This window comes from Euwallacea fornicatus, chromosome 7 (genome assembly GCF_040115645.1).
Source record: "Euwallacea fornicatus isolate EFF26 chromosome 7, ASM4011564v1, whole genome shotgun sequence".
Classification (NCBI taxonomy): Eukaryota; Metazoa; Arthropoda; class Insecta; order Coleoptera; family Curculionidae; genus Euwallacea; species Euwallacea fornicatus.
This window is the reverse complement of record NC_089547.1, coordinates 1154825-1176679: the sequence shown is the minus strand read 5'-3', so window position 1 is coordinate 1176679 and position 21855 is coordinate 1154825. Positions and strand designations below refer to the sequence as shown.

Here is a 21855-nt window from a genome sequence, read left to right as displayed (position 1 = left end):
GTGATTCGATCATTTCATTTGAAAGGTCTTGGTCCATCCAACATCAAAGGAGAGTTAGATTCTGTTCTGAGGGAATCTGGTCCTTCTTTGAGAACTGCAAAATAATGGGAGGCAAAGTTTAAACGCGGTTGTCCGAGTTCCAACTCGAACTTCGCAGCGGTCGACCCACCGACACTCCAGATCCGACCACTCCAGATCTGACCACTCGAGAAGTTGTGGTGAAAATCCACGAAACTGTACTGGAAGACCATCGGTTAAAATTGTGCGAGTTACTGGACGTGATGGTCGTATCAAAAAGTACTGGACATCGCATTTTGACCGAACAATTGAATATGAGAAAGCTGTTCGCAAGATGGGTGCCGCGGCTACTCACAATTGGATAAAAACAGGGCTGGAAGGAGGTTTCAAAAGAGGTATTGGCAAAGTTGCTCAGCAATAAAGCCGAGTTTTTGAGTCGATTCATAATGAACCATGGATGAAGCATGGATCCATCATTTCACACTTGACATGAAAGAGAAGTCAAAAGAATGGACTCATAGGGGGAATCGGCTACCAAGAAGAGGAAAACTGTTCCATCTGCAGGAAAAGGGATGGCGTCAGTTTTTTTTAATGCACGTGTGATAACTTTTATTGACTATCTCCTTAAAGAAAAAATAATAATTGGAGAATATTACGAAAATTTATTGTAGTATTGAGAAATTTGGAAAAAGCGACTGCATTTGGCGAAAAAGAACGTCTTATTTCACCAAAACAACGTACCAACCCACGCTTTCGTCATCGCGATAACCAAAATTAACAAACTTGGTTTCGAATTTTTCCTCACCCTCTCTATTTGCTAGATTTAACCCACTTAGATTACTTTGCAAATTTGGAAAAAAAGGCTCGGTGAAAGAGATTCGCCAATAATGAAGAGGTGGAGTCCGGGTTGTCGTCTATTTTGAAACATTTCAAAATTTTTACTATAAACAGGGTATAAAACCATAAAATATTGCTGAGAAAGCACCACATTCTCAAAGGAAATTATGTTGAAAACTAATTTAATATTTTCCAATTTTTTTTTCTTTAAATCTTAGGTAGGATACTTCTGAGACCATCCTGACACCAGGATCCACTAACGCGTACCATATGCCATACAGGGAGTTTTATCAGTACAAAATTTTATACTGAGTGACCAAACTATCAAACACGATATGACGATGACAGCCCCATTGCATTGCACCAACAACTGGATTCGGGGCCCCTAATAACTTTTCTTTACCAGATTTCGCTTAAACACATCCAACAATGTTCTGCTCGAAGACTGTGAGTTGTAAGCTTAGTCTAATGATCACGTTTCGACCTGTAAAATCAATGGTATAGACACTCGGTATATATCTGGATCTATTTATTAGGATCAACTAGAAAGTCATTCTATAAGCGTCAAATGGTTTGTGATTCACAAAATATCGGAGCCGCGTATGATAATGTCTCCAGTTAAATAGCCAATGTATTATACAGGGTAGTCCCTGAGTCTAGTAATCCAGGTCTGGATGTCATCTCTCGTGGCAGAAGGCCGTTATTGCGGCTGGACCCGTGTTGTCTAAGCCGATTGGGGGATCCAGCCGCCTATGTCAGGTAAAGGAACCCTATTGTCCAGATCTTAAGGCCGATGTTCCTGGCCGGAATTGGTCCCCTTTTCGTAATTAGAGGCCGGAATGTCGTTTTTTACAGTGGACATCCTAGGTGCGCCTTTAGGCCATATCCGACCCGAGTCAGTTTTCGCACTTGTATCGTTGGCGTACATTTTCGGACGTGGATGGTCGGGGTTCTCCTTCCGGTTGTGGACCACTGGGGTCACTTTGCTACTAATCTTACTCATACAAGTTCAGTCTCTAGTGACTTATTGATTTTAACGCAAATACTTTCAAGAGAATCTCAAAATTGTTCTCCAAATAACTGCAAATATCTTTGATGAGTAATTGGAAGCGCAGTTTATTTGCTCTCTGGAGAGGTCCTCCTCCTGTCTACTCTTCTTGAGACTGATCTGGCCGAACAGTGAATCCATTTTCGAAACGTTGCGTTTTTACTCTAAGACTTCGCCATAATGACTTGAAAATTAAGGTGCTTTTCTAGTCGTATTTTTTGCTGAAAAAACTGAAAATGTTAAATATGTGAATTAATTGCGTTAATGTAGTGCCGGTATAAGTTTACCTCCCCTTTAATTTTCTAACAATTTTTTTTTTTTAATTCAAAAACAGCATTAAATAAGAGATCATTTGAGATTTGCTTACTCTTTTCAATGTTGCTTACATGACGGTCAGCGAAAAATGGACAATTAAAAAAAAAGCACACATGGGTCAAGTGACACCTCACATTAAAGGTCTTTCAAAACTACGTCGAGTGGTGTATTGCGATTCAAAATCTGTCGATTAGTTTTCGAAAAAAAAACAGGTATAAATTTGCTAAAAAAAAATTCAATACAAACTCAGTTAAATAGCACGTAACCAATGAAAGATCTTGTTTTTTGATAGGAAATTGGTTAGTTTTCGAATTTGTGCTCTCATGTAAGTCTTTTGTTAAAAGAAAAATTAATAAATAAAAACATAAATAAAAATAACTTTAAAGTTCAATCAGAGCCAATGAGGGCTTCTAAATAAAACTCGGGTTCTCAGATACCTAAAGGCTGTCGCCACAACCAACTTAGGTTCTTCTTGCTAAATGTAAAAAGAAGATAATTATCCAATTTGCAGGTGTTTTATGTCCATGACTCTCATTTATCCCAATCTTTTATGAATTAAAACGTCCCAAGACTCGGCATGAATGAAAAAGGGCCTTATTAAAAAATTAGGAAACGGCCTATAGAAGGCGCCATCAATGGGCCCCAACCGTCAAATCGGGTCGATAATGGGTTCTAATTATGAATTATCTTTTCCCAAAATTGGTGCTTTGCTGTGCGCCCTGAGACGCAAAACGGGGTCCTATATAGATTTTGGGTACCTGTGGCCATTAAAATTTTTAATATGTAATTTCACCCAGTTCGGTGGGTAATAATTACGTGGCGTGTTTCCTAGGTTAGGTTCCCATTAATAATCATCATACAGAAGAATGAAAATTCCATGAGGATGGAAACGGGGGCTTATTAAGCCGCGACTCCATCAAGCGTAATTTTGTCCTCCATTAAATGGAAATAATTGCATTTCTAATGGGGGATTCGTTAAATTCGCCTGTTACGGGGACAAATTAGCTCTATTGTCGTTGCTGGCATAACGTTTTCATTATATTCATCAGCGTTTTGTCTTTAAATACTTTTAAACATGATATTATTCAAGAATGGGGCACGAAACTTCAATTGCTTTGTAATTTAGTTGGCAGCAGTATAGACATACAATTGCGGAGGAAGACTTGCGGTAAATCATATTCTTGTCAGTCTCATCAAATAAGTACAAGTTGTTTTTCGTTAAACAAAGGTACTTGTGACCATTGAAGAATTTTTATTTCAATAGTATCTACTAAGAACTCTCTAATGAAGACCGTTCCGCTAGGTTTCGATATTTCAAAACCGAAGATCACTCTGTGGGTACACCCACTTCTGCTCAAAGCGTCTCATTGCAAATCTGACCTCCCTAAGAATGACTCAGGCAACACATTTTATTCAACATTTTATCATTAAAATATGTGTGCAAAAACTCCTTCAAAGGAAACTGCGGCGGCGTAAAACTCCACATTTTTCTAGTTAAAAAAAAATTGAGTCCTCCAAATATTAGTAAAATTAAATTAGATTCTTAACTGTAATGATAGTGCAGATTTAACGCCTCGATATCTTAAAAACCGTTAGCTATTTTTAGATACATAATACGTGTATTAGAGATAAACCTAGGCCACTCTCAGCGTCTCCTATAGTTGCTGCAAGTCAATTTTAAATCTGTTAAGATATAATGTCAATAATGCTCTCATATTGTCAATACTATCAAAGTTGGGTTAGGTTCAAGAATTTGACATTTATGACTGTGTTGACTGTTGACTTGACACAGACTCAAAAGGCATTTTATAAAGGTTCGAGGCCATTCAGTTCAATGCATTTTTTTCAATCACTTCGAACTCGTTCGGGCTGGAACTATCAAAGTGCCGATAATGAGCTGCTGAGATATTTGTTCGAACTTTCCAATGGCAGGAAAGTGAAAAGCATACAGGGTGTAGCGGTTAAGTTAAGCGCAAATCGATCATTTCCTTAGAAAAATTTCAGTCGCTACACTTTAGCCTGTAAGACTGTTCTGAAGTGTCAACAAACTCATGGTAATCGTCTGGTGTTTCCGGTGTATCGTCAATAAATCCATCTATGGGGTTCAAAGTGCTACAACCGAAAGGGATTATCGGATAGTCTTCAACGACAATCGTTATTAGTCACAAGCCGTCTAATCTAGAAATAATGCAAGCTGTGTAAACTCGTCTAAGTTGCACATAAGCCTCAGACGGGTACCATTATCTCGGAACCATTATTTGTTTATCTTTGAAAGTATTATTGGTTCGGAATTAGCGGCCGTTATCAATGTGTGAAATTAAATAACAACCAAATCACACGACAGCTTTTAAGTAATGAATTTGTTCTTTGTTGTCTTCATTACTCTCAAGACACCTGGTCGCCGTTGAAACGAAAGATGGGCAGTGGCCTTGGACGAATTTAAAGGGTGAAATCCGCCCCTGTAGAAACACGCTGACCGTCCCTAACGGGGCTCCCATTGAAGAAAAATGACCATTCATGTTATTCCTTATTCGCACCCTAGTTTCGGTTTGCGCCCTATAGTGACCATCGCGTTGCGGTCATTGAGGGCGCAAATCGCCCTAAATCGCCCGCATCGAACCGGGAACAACAAATTTCGTCGTCCACATTATTTTATTATTAATTACATATTTTGCCTTAACAAACCGGCGACCGGTCCAAAGAAACAGTGTTACGAATCGTAATAAATTGAAATTCCGAAACTTTTAATGAATACGTATCAGCTAAAAACTGTAATATTCAACTTTTAACCATTTCTGCTTGCGTCACTCGAAGTAATTAAGACTATTCCAGACAAAAAATGTGAAACGCACCGTTTCAAAGACAAACTAATTCAATTAGGTTAAATGGAAGTCATTTTTGCCTGTTACAAATTGAGCGTGATTAGTCATTTTCTGGCTCTATGTAGGTCGCTCTACGTTAACCTCAAATAACCTGCGTATTAGGTGTACTGGACACCTTTTGGTTTGAGATTTGAAAAATCCCCATCGAAGGATATAAATTTTTTAAGTTTCACAAAATACCTATTTTTCACAATTTTCGAAAACTCAAAAAACGATCATCATTTTATGCATTTCTCCGAGGGATATCTCACTAGGCGAAAGAGATGCAGGCACAGGGTTACCCCTTATAATGTGACTATGGCTTAGCGAGTTTATTAAAAGCTGCGAAAAAACTTTAAAGAAAATGGCAAAAGTATAAACTTCTAAAATATTTTCGATTTTGCGTCTAATGATATCGTTAGAGCCTAAACTGTACAATCTGCACATCTCTAATACGAGTGTCGACATTTCGTTCGGTGTTCTACCGAAAAGCGTGAAATGGCCCACCAGTCAACCAGATTTGAATCCGGGTGAAAAGTACCACCCGTATGTATCTCCAGCATCGATCGTAGCTACCGTGCGTGTTGCTTCACACTCATATAAAACTCGGTGTTTGTATAAGTCATCTAATTACCAGAACATCCTGGAGATAATTAAGAAAAATGATTAAAAAGGTGCCAAAGTCATCATTCTTGCTGACGGCTTAATCAACGTCAGCCATAATTAGGGTGAAAATTTGAAAAATGGTCAAGATGTTAATTTTTTTAGGGTTTTAGGCGGTTTGTTCGTATTTTCGTGAACTGTTGGTGTCGTTTCGGGAAAACCTGAGATCCAGCGATAAGACCGATTTGACCCAAACAAAAGACACAAGTGCGAACAAAACAGCGTCGGCCTTTGTCCTGTCCATGCCATTGTCTCGATTAGCTCGCTCAGCGTTATCAGATCGGGCACGAAAAGTCGCCTTTTCGGGATTTAAATTCAATGGCTGCATTTTTTGATTGCGCCCTGTATTAAATAAACAAAAGATCTGCTCTGAAGTATCAGACCCAAATCCTTTTTTAGCGAATCTCAGACGTGGTTTGGGAAACTTATCAGTTTACCATGTCCAGTTATGGCTCGTCTTCAACGAATATTTTTTTAGAAAATGTCTTCTTGTATTCAGGTTTTATGTATCAGAGCCGCGACAGGCAGCAAGTTTTTATAGTTTGAAAATTATTTATTTACCTGTGCCTCCTCATCGTTTATAAACCGTAAAGATAATTTGTTAAAATATTAAATACCTCTCGTGAGGGACATCCTGTTATTATAGCAATAATAATTATCCGCTACGATGAAAGAGCGAGATAGAGAGAGAAATTAAATTATTTTAGTTGTGAACCATAAAAATAATTATTATTTCATGGTAGATGAGGTTGTGGTTATTTCACTTAGATTGTTTAGCGTTGTCATACATGAACCGTTTGCTCGCAATTCGGGAATCAGAAACATGATAATTACGTTCGCTTCCTGGTTTTAGATTTTAATTATTTTCCCCAAAAAAGTGCCCTAGCAATACCCCGGATCCTCTCTAGCATGTAATTGAGCCCCAGAGGCGATCCAATAATCAAAGTTAAGCGTATTTAAGTCCGGAGCGCGAGCAGGCCACGACGGGGCATCTCGGCTAATATTAAAATCGAAAATTGCCAACTCGATGAGGCGAATTATGACGAAAACCATTAGGCCCTCGGGGTCGAATTCGGTCGATAAGTATCGATAATTCGTGAACGTTACTGAAGCAAATTGTCCTGTTGCCTTTCCAAAAGTCTTGTAATTACCGTTCTTCAAATACACCTCAAGCTATGCTCATGTATAAGGTCGCGGAAAGGGTGATGTTAATGGGTGTTATGAAAGGGATGGGAGGGGATGATTATGGGGTGAATGTGCTTATTGGTCAAGAGGCTAGATTAGAGTAAACCCAGGCTTTGTGGAGCCGGTTCACGTATTCTAATATAGTTCATGAATATAAAAGAAAATTTATTGCGATAACAAGTATTGCGCAATTGACGACCGCATTTTTAGTTTTCTCGTATGTTTTAGATTTTGAAAAACTCAATCTGCTTACCAACTTTACTTAGATATTTTCGATCAGTAGAATGCAGATCGTAGTTGATGGTGGATAAAAAATATTCGAAACAAGAACAAATTGTTTTGCTCCACCATGTATTACATGCTGCGCACTATACTCTACAACTCCCTGTAGACACAACAAAAATGTCATGTAGGAACTAACAAAGCGCCAAATCCATCACTTTTCCCAGCCACAAGTACAACCTCCAACAGCTGCTGGCCGGGCACCATCACCATCGATACTGCATCATGACTCAAATATCCGTAATAGTAATAATAATAAAGGTACGAACGGTATTATTTCCGAGGAGCACACATGCAACAAACCGTATTCGAGAAAATGATAAAAGGCAAAGATGCCCAAAGGCTCATAAGCAGGCGAAGATTAGCAGTAACGATAGTAATTACGCTGGTACCTTTATGGGCACCGCCTAGAGTGCTCAATGTTTCGCACACGCAAGGGAAGAATTTGGTTCATTACAGGGCTTCGACGAGGACCATAACCCGAAATAATTTTATTTGAAATCACAACTATAGAGGTTGATCAAGAAGTCGATCCTTTTTTAACTGGAATATGCTGTATAATCTCAACTGTCCTGATCTGATTTGAGGAAAATTGACTTGTCGTTTTTGTTTCAGGGCGTCGATCAGGCTGCCATGTGATGCCTCGCAATGCCCACGTCGTCCGCGGCTCCTGAGCCGACGACGCGGCCCGACGCCGCCATGAGTCCCGAGCAAGAGGCTTCCCCACCTCCTGCTGCTCCTGGGGCATCGCCCCCGCCTCCTCCTACTCGCCTGCCCTCTCCAGCAGCCTCCACGTCGGACGTGGAACAGTTCGCCGGGAAAATCGTCTACAACCCCGACGGATCCGCTTACATCATCGAAGACTCCGAGAGTGACGGCGAGAATCAGACCCCATCTTTGCTGCCTGAGAATGGTCCTCCCTTGCAGGCTGTGTACGTATCACGCATGCTCAGGCAACCAACTCGGCCTTCTGAGCTTCCGGCGGTGCACAGTTATCGGGTGGTGGCCCTGAGGGACGCCAGACCTCCGCGACCTGCTTCTCTACCCATCAAACCGATTCTCATGTGTTTTGTGTGTCGACTCTCCTTCGGGTTCGCTCGGTCGTTCGCGAACCATGCGAGCTCAGAACATGGGGTGTCTCTGCAGGACGCGGAGCGCGAAGTGCTGGCGCAGGACAGCGGGGCTATTTTACAGTGCGTGGGGGCGGAAAAGAGGCCGGTGGTTTCGTTACTAGAGCCCCTGGGCAGCCCCGTGGCCTCGGATCAATCCCAACTAGTACAATCCATTCCTAACAGGGTGCAAACGCCTACGCATCAGCAGCAACCTCACACTACTCCTGGAAAGTCTCCAAGCCCACCTTTCGCCTCGCCTCCGGCCTTCATGACAGGAACGACGATAGGGGTGTGCCCGGAGCATCTTCAAGGAAGGCCCTCTGGGGTAGACTGCCAGAGATGCGAAATGATATTGGCCTCAGGGAGGCTGGGTCCTGCGGGACTGGCCAACGTCCATAGTAGAAACTCTTGTAAGACTTTGAAATGTCCCAAATGTAACTGGCACTACAAATACCAAGAGACACTGGAGATTCACATGAAGGAGAAACATCCAGAAGCGGAAACTAGTTGTATATATTGCATAGCTGGGCAGCCGCACCCACGGCTGGCTAGAGGGGAGACGTACACGTGTGGCTACAAACCGTACAGGTGCGAGGTGTGCAACTACTCGACCACTACCAAGGGCAACTTGAGCATTCATATGCAGTCGGATAAACACTTGAACAACATGCAAGAGATACAGAATGGAGGAGGACATAATGGGGAGACGAGGCAAGCATCTCCGAAAGCACCCACCTTGCACCACTCTCCTGTGAGTTCCGGGCATAAGCCCAAACCCAGTTTTAGATGTGAAGTTTGCAATTATGAGACCAACGTGGCCAGGAACCTGAGGATACACATGACGAGCGAGAAGCATACGCACAACATATTGGTGCTGCAACAAAATGTGAAGCACATGCAGACCCTGAGCGCGCTGCATCATCAGCAGCATCCTCAACAGCACATGGAGAGTTTGTACGGGATGTATCCCGGCCTCGGAGATAAACCTGAAGCCGCGCTGGCGGATATGGCTTACAATCAAGCATTGCTAATTCAGATGATGACCGGAGGGCAACTGCCAGGACACGCTGGACCTGCGGAGATGGCAGCGCACTCAGATCTAGGTCTGAACCCCGAGACCATGGAACCGCCCCCCGAGCCCGCGGATCCGGATCCGGAGAAGACCTTCCAATGTTGCGTTTGCAACGTGTTCCAATCCGATTCCTTGGAGGACATGGGGAGGCACTTAGCTTTAGATAGAACCAGACTGAGGGAGCAAGAGATCTTGGCAGTGGTGGCCGGGCACTACGTCTGCAAACTCTGCACGTACAAAACGAATCTCAAGGCGAATTTCCAGCTGCACTGCAAGACTGACAAACACCTCCAAAGGTTGCAGCACGTCAACCACGTTAAAGAAGGCGGGCCAAGGAACGAGTGGAAGCTTAAGTATGCTTCTGCTCCTGGGGGGGTGCAGATTCGCTGCAATGCTTGCGATTATTACACCAACTCGGCCCACAAGCTACAGCTGCATTCGGCAGCAGGTAGACATGACGCAGGTGTCGCTTTACTCAAACATCTGATGGAGCGCTGTGCCACACTCCAGCTCAGCCAACCGAGAGTGTTCCATTGTTCCTTGTGCGGGTTCTCCGCCACCACGCGACTGCCATTGCTGCAACATGTCAAATCTCTGAAGCATCTCCACATGGAACAGCTTCACCAGCTACAGAGGAGGGCTGAAGGGAAGGAGTCGTCTCCGGACATTGGGGAGGTGTTCCACGTGGTGCCTGGACCAGTCGAACAGCAGGCAGGTGGACAGCAACAGAGGCAGACGCCAGGTGAGGATTTGGTTTTTTTCTTACGTTTCGAAGTTGAGAGACGTAAAGAGGGACCATTCGTTGGTCACTTTTCGTGGTTGCGATTAAAACTACATCGTTGAATATTTTGAAATAATTCTTGCTTTATCGAATAAAGCATTCCTTCTGATTATTCACGGAAAACGATTTCGGCTGAATGATCGCTGAGACTCCTTTATGATGTTTCGTACACCAGGCGCTGACGACCATTTTTTTGTTTCTTTTTATACTGAGTGAGACTATTCAAGTGCGCCTCCAGAGGACATGGCCGAAAAATTGCCGCTATTTTCCAAGATGTGCGTGAAACCCATGAAACTCAAAAACTGTAGATTTTGAAGTTCCGAAGATCCACTCGTAATCACAGAAAAGCCAATGTATCCTGAAAAAGTCACCGTTTACTGTGGGTTTCGGACTGGGATATCATGGATCCGTATTTCTTTCAAAATACGGCAAATAAAGTGCGACACGGAGACATGATAACAAATTTTTTTGTGGTCGCAATCAGCCGATTTGGACTTGGTTAAGGTTTGGTTTCAGCAGGATCGAGTGACGTGTCACACAAGCAGAAAAACGATTCATCTCTTGCATACCAAACTCGTTTACAGCGTTATCAGTCGGTTTGGAAACATTAGTTGGCCATCCCGCAGCTGTGATTTGACCCCGCTGGACTACTTTTTATGGGAATACGTTAAGGACCGTTGTTACATCAACGATGCCCAAACAATTAACGCACTTGAACTTAATCCAGTTCTTCATGAAATAGAACCGCAAACTATCAAATATGTACTGCGAAACTGGCTGAAAAAAATTGATCACTATCAAGTTATTTACCATAGCGATCGTTTATCTGAAATCATTTTTCCTAAATAATAATCGAAAGGAATAGTTTATTGAATAAAGTATAAATTGTTTTAAAATATGCAACAATGTATTTTTAATAGCAATTTCAAAAAGAAACCAATAAATGGCCCGCCTTTGAGTTGCTGCTGGAATGTAGATTTGTACAGGGCCCGGTGGCATGGTGATCCATGAGCTGAACTGAAACTTTAACTAAATATTGTAAAAATAAGCGCATTTCGGAGGTTTTTAATGGGATGACAGCAGCCATGCTGCAAGAATTTTTTTTTCCATTTTGGCCGTTACAACGATGATCTCCCTTCCCTGACGTTATCAGTTTAGGGTTGTTTTAGCAGTTTTTAAATTTTTGAGCTCTTTCGTTGATGTTGTCCGCAGAATATTCAGGCTTTTTGTGAGGTTTAATATTTGTGCTTCTGTTTACATTTACAACAACTTTGAATTTATATTTTGATGCGCTTCAGAGTGATTTTTCAATCATATTTTTTCAAGAAATTTATTAGCTGACCTGAACTCAGCACTGCCATGTGTGAAGCTCGACTTGGGCTTGTCCTGATTTCAAGTAAAGTCAAGCGATTTGAAAATCCGGTAAAGCCGCAAATCCGCAAACTTGAGCAACGGCAAACACTTTGTACAATAAAAAAAAAACGTTTTAAAACTGTGTACTCTTTGCACTAACTAGATTATCAATTTACCAAAGTAGGTAGTAGTTTATACAACTTTTTCGTGCTCTGTTTAATGGGCTGTGCCAATACACATTTTTTCATTAAAAAAGAAGTGCTTTCTAGCGTGTTTCCAGAGCATCCAAATGCTGTTGTAGAGAGCTTACTTAAAAAGCAAAATTTGCTTCCGTTATGTGGCTATAACTAATAATAATTTAAATCGAATTAAATAGGAAACAAAAGTACATTAAATATGTAAGAAATAGAATATCGAGGAAGGAAACAGACGAGTCCGACACGGGGTCATTATGGGCCGCTTTTTGTTGCCGGAATCCCATAAATGAGATTTTTGATGGTCGAAGTCGGATCGCTTTTTCGACAACCCTACAGGTCCATTTGACTGATGTACGCGCTAGTCAATTTCTCGTGAAGGTGTAATTCGGTTATCACAACGTCGGGTTAAAACCAAAGAAAAAACTTTAAAGGTAAAATACACACATTTTCTCCATTAGATGGGCCCTTTCTATGTGTCTTCAGAATATAAATTTCCCATTTTCCCTAACATCACAGCAACTTTGCAGTTTGACAACGTCGCAAACGGCAGTCCGAGGTTCGTGAAACTATTTGTTTGCCGGTAATATTATCCGATCAACCTCTCAAACTAAATCCAATTCTAAGGCCAGTTTTTGACTTGTATGACTGATATACGTATCTATTACCCGAGACTTCTTGAGCCAGTACGACCCAAAATCATCTTCTTTCTCTTAAAAAGAAGAGGCCTAATTTTAAACATACAGCCCGTAGACAAACGCCACTAAATAGCCATTTGGCAATAAAATAGATGGCAAAGTTTTATTTGCCCTTGGTTCAGGTAAATTTTTACTGTCTTCGATATGCTATGAACAAAGGTTTTTATGTAGGTCCCAGTTCTTGGCGTTTTTACTTTCGTCTCAGTTACCATCGAAACGCCCTCAATGTGGTTCGGTATCAAAACCCAGTGTTTAGTTTTAGTTCACTTAACGAGCTTCTAGTAAGGTAATTTTACATGTTCTGATAACTGCCATTAGTTTTTCAATATCCACTGTCCTTTCAGTAAATTAATATCTCCGATTATCTTAATTGCATTAGACGTTTTGCTGATACTCGCGTTAGTAACACGACAAGGCAATTGCTGTCTCTGAGATATGCTTCACATAGCGCCTCTTCTGTCCTCACCTTCATAAAAATATTTCACTATTTGGTGACAACTCGGTTTCGTCAGTTTCCAGTTTCGCAGCTCGTCATATGATTACATCGACGGTTCTTCTATAACTCGTTGTGGTAAGAACGTAAATGCGCAGCCTTTTTCATCAATTTTCCAGCAATTTCCCTAATTTCTGTGTCTGTCCTTCCGTATCATCCTTATATCTGTTCCTCTGTTATTGCCCCCGGTGTTTCCTGATCCCAAAAATATTTACATTATTTATCATTAACCATAACCATAACATTAATTTGTATTAACCATTAACCGTGAAATTCAAATGTACACAAAGTGTTGTTTCTCTGCAAGCTGAACTATCAAAAGACCAGTTCCCCAACGTTCATTAATGCATAATAAATAAAAACCAGTACATACATAGTTTATTAAATAGCTGATAGGAACACACGATTGAACGTGCCCACGTTCCTCGTGGGTCAAATCAATGAAACCAAATTAAATTTCTTTATTTAATGGAATTTTGGATTTAACGGAAGACCCTGTATGCTGATGTGAAAAAATGTGGGGTTCGTGATATGTCTATATCTGGTTTCATTTTTTTCGGCGGTATCTGCAGAATTTCTCCATCAGTTGTGGCATTAAGGATTCATGAAGTCAAGCGTATGTTATTCGATATTCTGAAGGAATTCGAGGAAATACTTTACTTGATTTGATAATGGAATTATTACTTCTCCATAGTAATGCTTGGAGTGATGTCGGGATTGATCCTTTACAGGAATTTAATGTACAGGGCGGTAACAGAAAGTCGGCGCGCCCTGTAAGTTTTTTTGCAATGTCACGTAATTTTTTTCTATTTGGCCCGTACAATATTACGGATTTTTTCGTGTTTCATTGTTTCCGGTGTGACCGGAAGTGACCCCAACTTTTGATATTTAAATGGAACACGTTTTATTTTTCGGACTTGACCGATCAGTTTAATTGTTTTCAGATCATTAACTTTTTTTCAGTTGAAATATTCTTCACTTCATTAAAAAATTTAATAAGTACTAAGCAATTGTTTCCATTGATCGCCTGTTTCGGGTGCGAATTATGAGAAAATACCAAATTTCATTTCTTTCTTTTGTTCTTTACTGTAGTCACTTCACATTACTATATGTACATTTGTAAAATTTCGGTTTGGAGCAAAAATGACATGGGAGGAAGACTGAAGAAGTCTACGAGTCTCTAAATCCGTTAACTTTTTCGAAAAAATGAAAGATGTTTTGAACTGTTCTAATGAAAATTCCTTTCTTATATCCATAAGTAAGTCGCCTACTTACCTACTCAAAAAGGTTATTTTAAAATGACGTTCAAATAATTTATCAATAACGAATATTTGTGCATTGCACGCTGCCTTTTGCTAGTAGACAACTTCAAATAAGTTTACAAATCTAAAAATATAGTGTATTTGGATTATAATGATCGGTACAATTTCGGATCATTGGAAAAACCATTTGCAGTAAGTAGTTAGTTCATTGCACTGGAATTTCCCACATTTCAAATTTCCGCCCCTAAATATCGTTTTCGTTCTTGCTTTGTTTTGTAATTTGGGCACTTTTCAATTTCGTTTGATATGCAGGCCGGATGGGGGTAGAACTTAAAGTTCCGATCAAACTCAGTAAAATCTGTACGCAGAGAAGAAAACTCTCTTAGACACGTGGAACTTCATTTTCAATAGCGGCGAGCACATGTTATTCCGTTATGATCATCGCACGTGTCACCTCATCTTTAATAGTAATTCGCAATAAATAATTACAATAATTTATTAAAAAATTTATACATTTATTTTAAATAATTTAAAATAATAGTTTTTTTAATTGATTTAATTTTTACCGTAACTTTTGAATCTCTAGTCAAACTCAAATTTTTGAAAAATTTCATTTCATCTAGCCGAGTGCCCAAGCACAAAAGTGTATCCAATTTTGAAAATTGCATCATCTGATAGGTCTCTTAAGGCGGTAACAGTGCTGAGGTATCAGATCTCCTGGGATATCAAATTTTATACATTTGAATTGTTCATGTATAAGCCTCGCCCTCATAATATCTGATGTCCACAAAACATGCACAAATGTGACAGAAAAATCGTCCTGCCGCGAGCTTGATATGGGGCAAGCTTAGTAGAGGCGAGCTTAAGCCAAGATTTAAGTTTCGACCTAGGTGAATCTCAGGCATTTTATTAAGTTCAATGGAAGTTGTGATTTCATTAATCTTACAGGACACTCGCCAAGACTCCTTATCAGAATATTTTTAAATGAATAGTGGATTTATTTTCTGGGAAAGCTTAAGCTGGGAATTTTTAGCGTTTACGCAGAAGTAGCTACAACGAGTATGAAGTAAGTGATGAAATTACGAAACAGATGTCTGTAGGCAAATCTGCATTGCGGTTATTTCAGTGATTGCAAATTATTATTACAGATAGGTAGAGAATCAAATTAAGCATAAATAACCACAAAATAAAGGGGGAAATTGATAGAATTCCGCAAAAAATGATATTTTGGTTTTGAAATGTGAGTCAGAGTGAAGATGTGAATGCTGATGTTAATGGCACCGACATATCTGATCAGGGGATTGTTCAATTTCTTCTCTCGGCGTTGCTGATTGTAATTCCACCAAAAAAGGCCAAACTAGAATATAATACACGTTGTTGAGTCTTTTACGTTGCTCTCCTATTCAGTATCATTATCAAAAAAATCACTTAAGGCTTTGCTCCCACTATTCCTTATTTTCCCCAATTTTTCTCAATTTTTTGTTTCGCTTTTTAGTTGTTTTTGTTTTATTTCTCCTCAATACGTTTTGGTTAAAATGTTTCGTGGTGGGCCTCAAATTATTCGCGGAACTAAAAGTAGCACTTTGTCCCTTGCTGTTTAGAAAACTATTATTAGCCATACGCTTTAGAAATATCGTTTTTTCACCTCTCCTCGTGAATCGGTCAAAATGGGCTTGGCAGGTAGTGGAGAGCTTGGGTCGACAAGAAGTCACTTTTTGTGACGACGTGATTGATCAAAATAGTAATGATCTTCTCGATGTTGCCTTCTCAACCGACCTTATTCATTCAAATTTCTCATCGTCTTTTTATTTATTTTTTACGTGCAATAAACAAGGAGAGCTATTATAACTCTGTGAGCGTTTTCCTTTAATCAGGTATGTGAAGCAACCAGAACCGAAACAGAAAAAAAACCGATTTACAATTGAAAGCGATGAGGTCGGGGACGTACCATGGTATCAATTTTTCAGAACCAGCTCGAGCGGTTAACGTATATTAATTCGTTTATCTCGACTTTCCCTGCAGTTGTTTAACGAAATTGTTGCACACACGAAACAAGTGAAACAAAAAAAAAACGAAATAAAAATAACACATCAAATTAAAACAGAAGAACATCGCGACCAGGAACAATGGAATTCCGGGTCAAATTTGTTATGTCGTCATCAACATGTCATCGCTTCAAACCAATTCGGTTCGGTGTCGAGATTCTTGTAGAGTTTCTGCTAACCGAAAGCACAACCGCGCGCGAAAGGAAAACGCGCGCCCTGTCTGTCTTACCGATTTTCGACACACCCAAAATTTTCTCATTGTTTTCAATTACACCTGGGAAAGTGGCCAAATTTTTTTTCTTTACTTAATTGGAAATTAAGTGTGGGTTGCGTGGAAAATCGTGAGAAATTTTAGCGTGGTAACGAGGCTCCCAAGACGCCTTTAAATAGCACACAAACGCAAAAAAATAGTTCGTTTACCTGCTGCGGTGTAGGCCAAACGGACCCTTGTTTTATGAAGTCTCTAAATAATTGCATCAATCCAAAGCAGTCTCGGCAGTTATCTTATTTTACACTCATAGAAGAGACTGCATTGGTCGTATCGTGCCTTCTTAAAGTACCGGGCCTTGGTACAACAACCAAAAACTAAAAAAAAAAAGACAAATAATCTCAAAGGGTTCCACCAGTCCGTCGAGAGCAGAGGCTCTAACGGCAAGCCCTGGTTCCTTACGCCATTAAATTTTCTCTACCTTTTTATTGCCGCCATTAAATTCGCCTTTTCTAATTTAATGTTAACGACTTATTTCCAGAGCGTCGAGACAGTTTGAATTCTGAAATAGACACTTCCAACCCGAATAAGACCGAGTCCAGCGACTTGGAGGACACCAGTCATCTAGAGGCAAACCCGGGCCCTCATATATGCCCATATTGCGATTACACCAGCGACAGTGAAATGCGCATTCAAGCACATATATTAGCGCAACATGGACCCAACCTCAGCCAACAGCAACAGGAACAGCAAGTTATCCCATGTCCTTTGTGCCAAGACTTGTTCAAGGGGCGTTCCTGTCTTGAAAGACACGTTATGCAAGTGCACTCAGTAAACAGCGAAGGCCTACAGAGACTCCTGATGTTGGTTGACCAGAGCCACTGGTTGAATCAAGCCTCGAGGACATCAACCCCCAACGCAGCTGCTTCACAGAACCAGGTGTCTCCAGCTTCATCCAGAGATTCGGGTAAACTGGACACTGCAACCCACAACGAAGAAAATCCCGACCTTTTGTCACCGACGAGTGACGAAAACAACGAATGCGAAAGTGAGAGGTGCAACACCTGTTTCAAGACGTTCAGAAACGTGGATGAACTGTGCCATCACCAAAACGAAACTGGACACCAACTGGAGGTAAAACAGACTCCAAGTGGTCCTGGTTACGTTTGCTGGAAGAAGGGCTGCAATCAGTTTTTTCCCACTGCGCACACCCTGCAAATGCACTTCAAAGAAGTCCACGCCAAGAATTCCATTGCCAACATGTCCGTGAGCGAGAAACACGTCTACAAGTACCGATGCAATCAGTGTTCATTGGCTTTCAAAACTCTGGAAAAGCTGCAACTCCATTCGCAGTACCATATGATCAGAGATGCCACTAAGTGCGTGTTGTGTGGGCGCAGTTTTCGGTCCCTAGTGGCTTTGCACAAACATGTGGAAAGCGTGCACTCAGAACTTACCGATGAAGAACTCAATGCGTACAAGCATAGTTTGATGAACAATCCCCTGCTGTTAGCAGGGTTGCAAGGTCAAATCCTGGACAATTCCACTAACGAGCTACTGAAGAAGGAGAACGATAACGAAGGGGAGGCGGAAGAGAGCAAAGAAGAAGAGACCGCTGCCACCAATGACGGAGAAAACTCTGACGATAGTATCGTCTACAAAGACCAACAGTTCCTAGAGGACTACCTCAATAGTCAGGCAATGGCCGAGGATAGCTACAACGACCCTAATAGGAAGTACAAGTGCCACAGGTGCAGGGTAGCTTTTACGCGTCAGAGCTACCTCACTGCTCACAATAAAACACTCTTGCATCGCAAGGGGGAGAAGCTGACGTATCCCATGGAGAAGTATCTGGACCCCAATAGGCCTTACAAGTGCGACGTTTGCAAAGAAAGTTTCACACAAAAGAACATTTTGCTGGTACACTACAACTCCGTGAGTCACCTACACAAGCTGAAGAGAGCGATGCAGGAGCAGGCCAACAATAACAATAATTCACCCTCAGTGTCTCCTATTATCGCATCAGCTGCACAAGCACAAAATTTATCACTGACCCCTAAGAGTTCTTCAAGCGACGAGGACGATAAGAAGAAGTACAGGTGCAACATCTGTAAAGTGGCCTACACTCAAGGGAGCACATTGGATATTCACATGAGGAGCGTGCTGCACCAAACAAGAGCCAGTAAACTTCAAGATTTGGCGATGACCGGCCAGATTGACCTTTCCAAGCCGTTAATTGAGCAACCCGACGCCACGCAGTCCCCGAAGCAACCATCACCAACACCCAGCGGCGGTGGTGGGGAGGCGGGCAAACAACCCTGCCCCACCCCTCCGAGCCCTTCGCAAGGGTTTTGTTGTCCTAAATGCGGTGCTTCCTTTACGAGCCCAGATCAGTTGAGTGCGCACCAGGTGTACTGCCTGTTCGCAACGCCTATGGCCGTTTTACCCGGTAATAACGATGACGAAGATAAAGACTTGAAAGTAAAAAAGGGTTCCCCGATCTACAAGCATTTACTGGAAGGTTATGGATTTGACATAGTGATGCAATACAATGAGAGCCACCAAAGGCGTCAGAGGGAAAAAGCCGAGGCGGAACTAAAAATGAAGGTGGAAGAGGAAGAAGAAGCAGCAGCGGCTTTGGCACCTATTGAGCAGCCCGAAGTGCGTCTCGAAGAAGTGAAAGAAGAAAAGTGCGACGATAAGTCCCCGAATAGTGACAAAGAGGAAGACAATGAGAATTTGCCGGAAGTGAGTAAATCGACGTGCCAAACATGCAACAAGGAGTTCTCGAGTGTGTGGGTACTGAAGAGCCACTGTGAGGAAGTGCACAAGGACTTAGTGCCTTTGGAGTACCTGGAAAAATATGCCCAACAGCTCAAAAGCGAAATCGAAAAGAAAACTGTGGTGGTGACGGCTGCAACCAGCTCCACTTCCACCGCCCAGCCCAGAGTTACTACTCCAGTCACCACCCAAAGGGACGGCAGCCCCTTGAGCGAAACTCCGGACAAAGACATAATAGAAGAACACAAGGATGGGTTACATGTTAAGCTCAACTTACAAACTCCACCGGAGGCTACATCCACAGCTCCCAGCACTCCTACAAGCAGCACAACTCCGGCCAGCTCCACTGATTCCCTTCCACCTAATATCCAGGCCATGCTGGCCCAGACCATGGCTCAAAATCCGATGGCGTTGGCCCAGCAAATGTCCGAAATGCAAGCGGCTTTGAACGTGATGCAGCTGCAGCAGCTGAACTTCAACCCCGTGATGCAGATGATGGGAATGGGATTGCCTTTGGGACTCAACGCACTGGCTGCGATGAATCTACAACCTCCATTGGTGCCCATGATGATGCCTCCCCCGCCGTACGACCCCATGGGACAGTTCGCCGCTGCCGGACAGGAACAACAGTCGATGTTGGTCAAACAGCAGGCCGCACTGATGCAACAGCAGGCGGTAAGTACCTTTAGATTTTTTTAAGGGTTGATTTATCAATGGGATATAAAATAAATATGGCAGTTAATGACAGGTTTTTAATCGGCCACTTTGGTTTTATGGGCAGTATGTTTTATGGGGCCGTCCCCGACGATGGGGGGAACTGCATTAAAAAGCTTTCAATCTGTGTTTTAACAAGCTGAGCGCTTTTAAAGTTGTTTTATGTGTAATTTGACACTGTATCTTAATTGTCCGTGGAAAATATCGGGTTGTTTGCGTAAAAAACGGCAAAGACATCAGTTTTCGCAATGTGATAGCCGCAGGGTTGGATCTAGGGAAATATTTGCTGCAGCAAGGGCATTGAGGTGTGCAGACAGCTTTCGCTCTAACGTTCCTTAAGCAGGGCGAGCTTTTTAAATCCGACACACTTTGCGGGACTCTAAAATCTAAACGAGTTTACAAGGCAGGCCCTTCCTAAGCGAACTTTATCTAGTTTTTGAGACCGTTTTTGTGACTTGGCAACAGTGTGCGGCGCTACCGCGTGATTAAAATATATTGCCCGCGCTTGCGCCTCACAGTCTATGCGCTCGGATTAATGGAACAAAGTTGATCATTTTGAATTTTATCTGTTTTTAAACGCATCTAGAGAGGCAATTGTCACGATCCTCTCCTAAAGGTGCCGTCAAGGAACCTTCCGCGATGAAATACGCCAGCGATGCCCTCGTGGAGCTCGCAAACGTGCCTCGGAATCGACTTGGAAATGCGGCGGGTGCCCACCAGAACGCCGCCGATGCCCGAAAACCAGCGTCCGTTTGTCCATCGAGGCAAAACCGCACAAAACGTCAGTTTTGAAGACCGTGTCCGCTTCCTGTCCACGATTTTCAATTAAAGCAGCGCAGATTTATTGGGCGCACCTCAGCATGTTCTCGAGATATTTACAAGGCACACCATTAAATCAAAATTAACGCGACCCGGAGTAATTATAAAGTATCTCGGCGTTATTTCCCGTTAAACAAGCGGTCGGATGCAGGAATTTGCGCTCCATGCGATCATTTATACCAATGGGCATTTGAAATATGTCCCGGAATACGTTAAGGTAATTGCAGGCCTCTTTGTGTCGGACCAAAGGGCTGAAATTCCCAGAAAACGCATGCATCCTCCTTAAGCCCTGCACACTAATTTCGGCGGTTCGTTATTGTTAAAAACGGAGATTAGAAACTAAAAATTCGCCCTAGTTGTAACACAATACCGGAGCCTGAGCGGTAACAAAGGGCCCAGATACAATGTCGAAAATGAAAGGATACCGTAAAGTTAGCTGCGAATAATGGGCGCAGGTGTGTGAAGAATAAGCAGAAGGTAATCAGTTTTCGAAATTGTGTCCCTTAAGACTAAAAGTTTTCTACCTGGGATGTCGCGATGGGACGTACGTGAGCGCAAGGCCATTTGTTTACCTTAAAAAAAAAAAAAAAAAAAATAAAAAAAAAAAAAATTAAAAAATGCATGGACTAAATATTTGTTCGGCGACCATTGGAAAATATTTTTACAATTTAAATCACTTGAAATTTGAATATGTTCTGACAAAGAGAGCGTTGGTGGCCAAACAACGTGTTAAAGGTGCATACACACGCAGGCAAGACCAGCAGAGGACGAAGAAAGAGACGTCTTGAAAAAAAAAACAATTAAAATTCAAATTTAAACATGACACTCGTGGTGGCACACATTTTCGAGAGCATTGGTGTTAATTTCTATTGTGAAATGCCTGGCAGCGAGTAAAACATTTTATTTAAATAAAATATTATCATTGTTGTGCAAATAGAACATCGTGAACCGGTATACTTTTTGTTCGAGCCAATTCAATTAAGCCTGTTTCGAAATATCGATATTTTGAAATGTTCTACAGTCGTAATTATAATTCATCAGGCGATTGGTATTTCGCCTGGGATCGATCAGCCATCGCTTTAGGGTTCAAATGCACGCAATAGATTCGTTAACA

The 21855-nt window shown here is 41.7% G+C and overlaps 1 protein-coding gene across 3 annotated transcripts in view; it reads left to right on the top strand.

Moving 5' to 3' along the window:
- zfh2 (Zn finger homeodomain 2) overlaps positions 1 to 21855 on the top strand; it is an 84420-nt gene that overhangs the window by 16522 nt on the left and 46043 nt on the right. For all 3 annotated transcript variants that reach the window (XM_066284465.1, XM_066284466.1, XM_066284467.1), the window contains exons 2-3: positions 7825 to 10135; positions 16969 to 19883. In XM_066284465.1, the coding sequence (XP_066140562.1) occupies positions 7858 to 10135; positions 16969 to 19883 (5193 nt within the window). In that variant the 5' untranslated portion in view covers positions 7825 to 7857. The remainder of the gene's footprint in view (positions 1 to 7824; positions 10136 to 16968; positions 19884 to 21855) is intronic.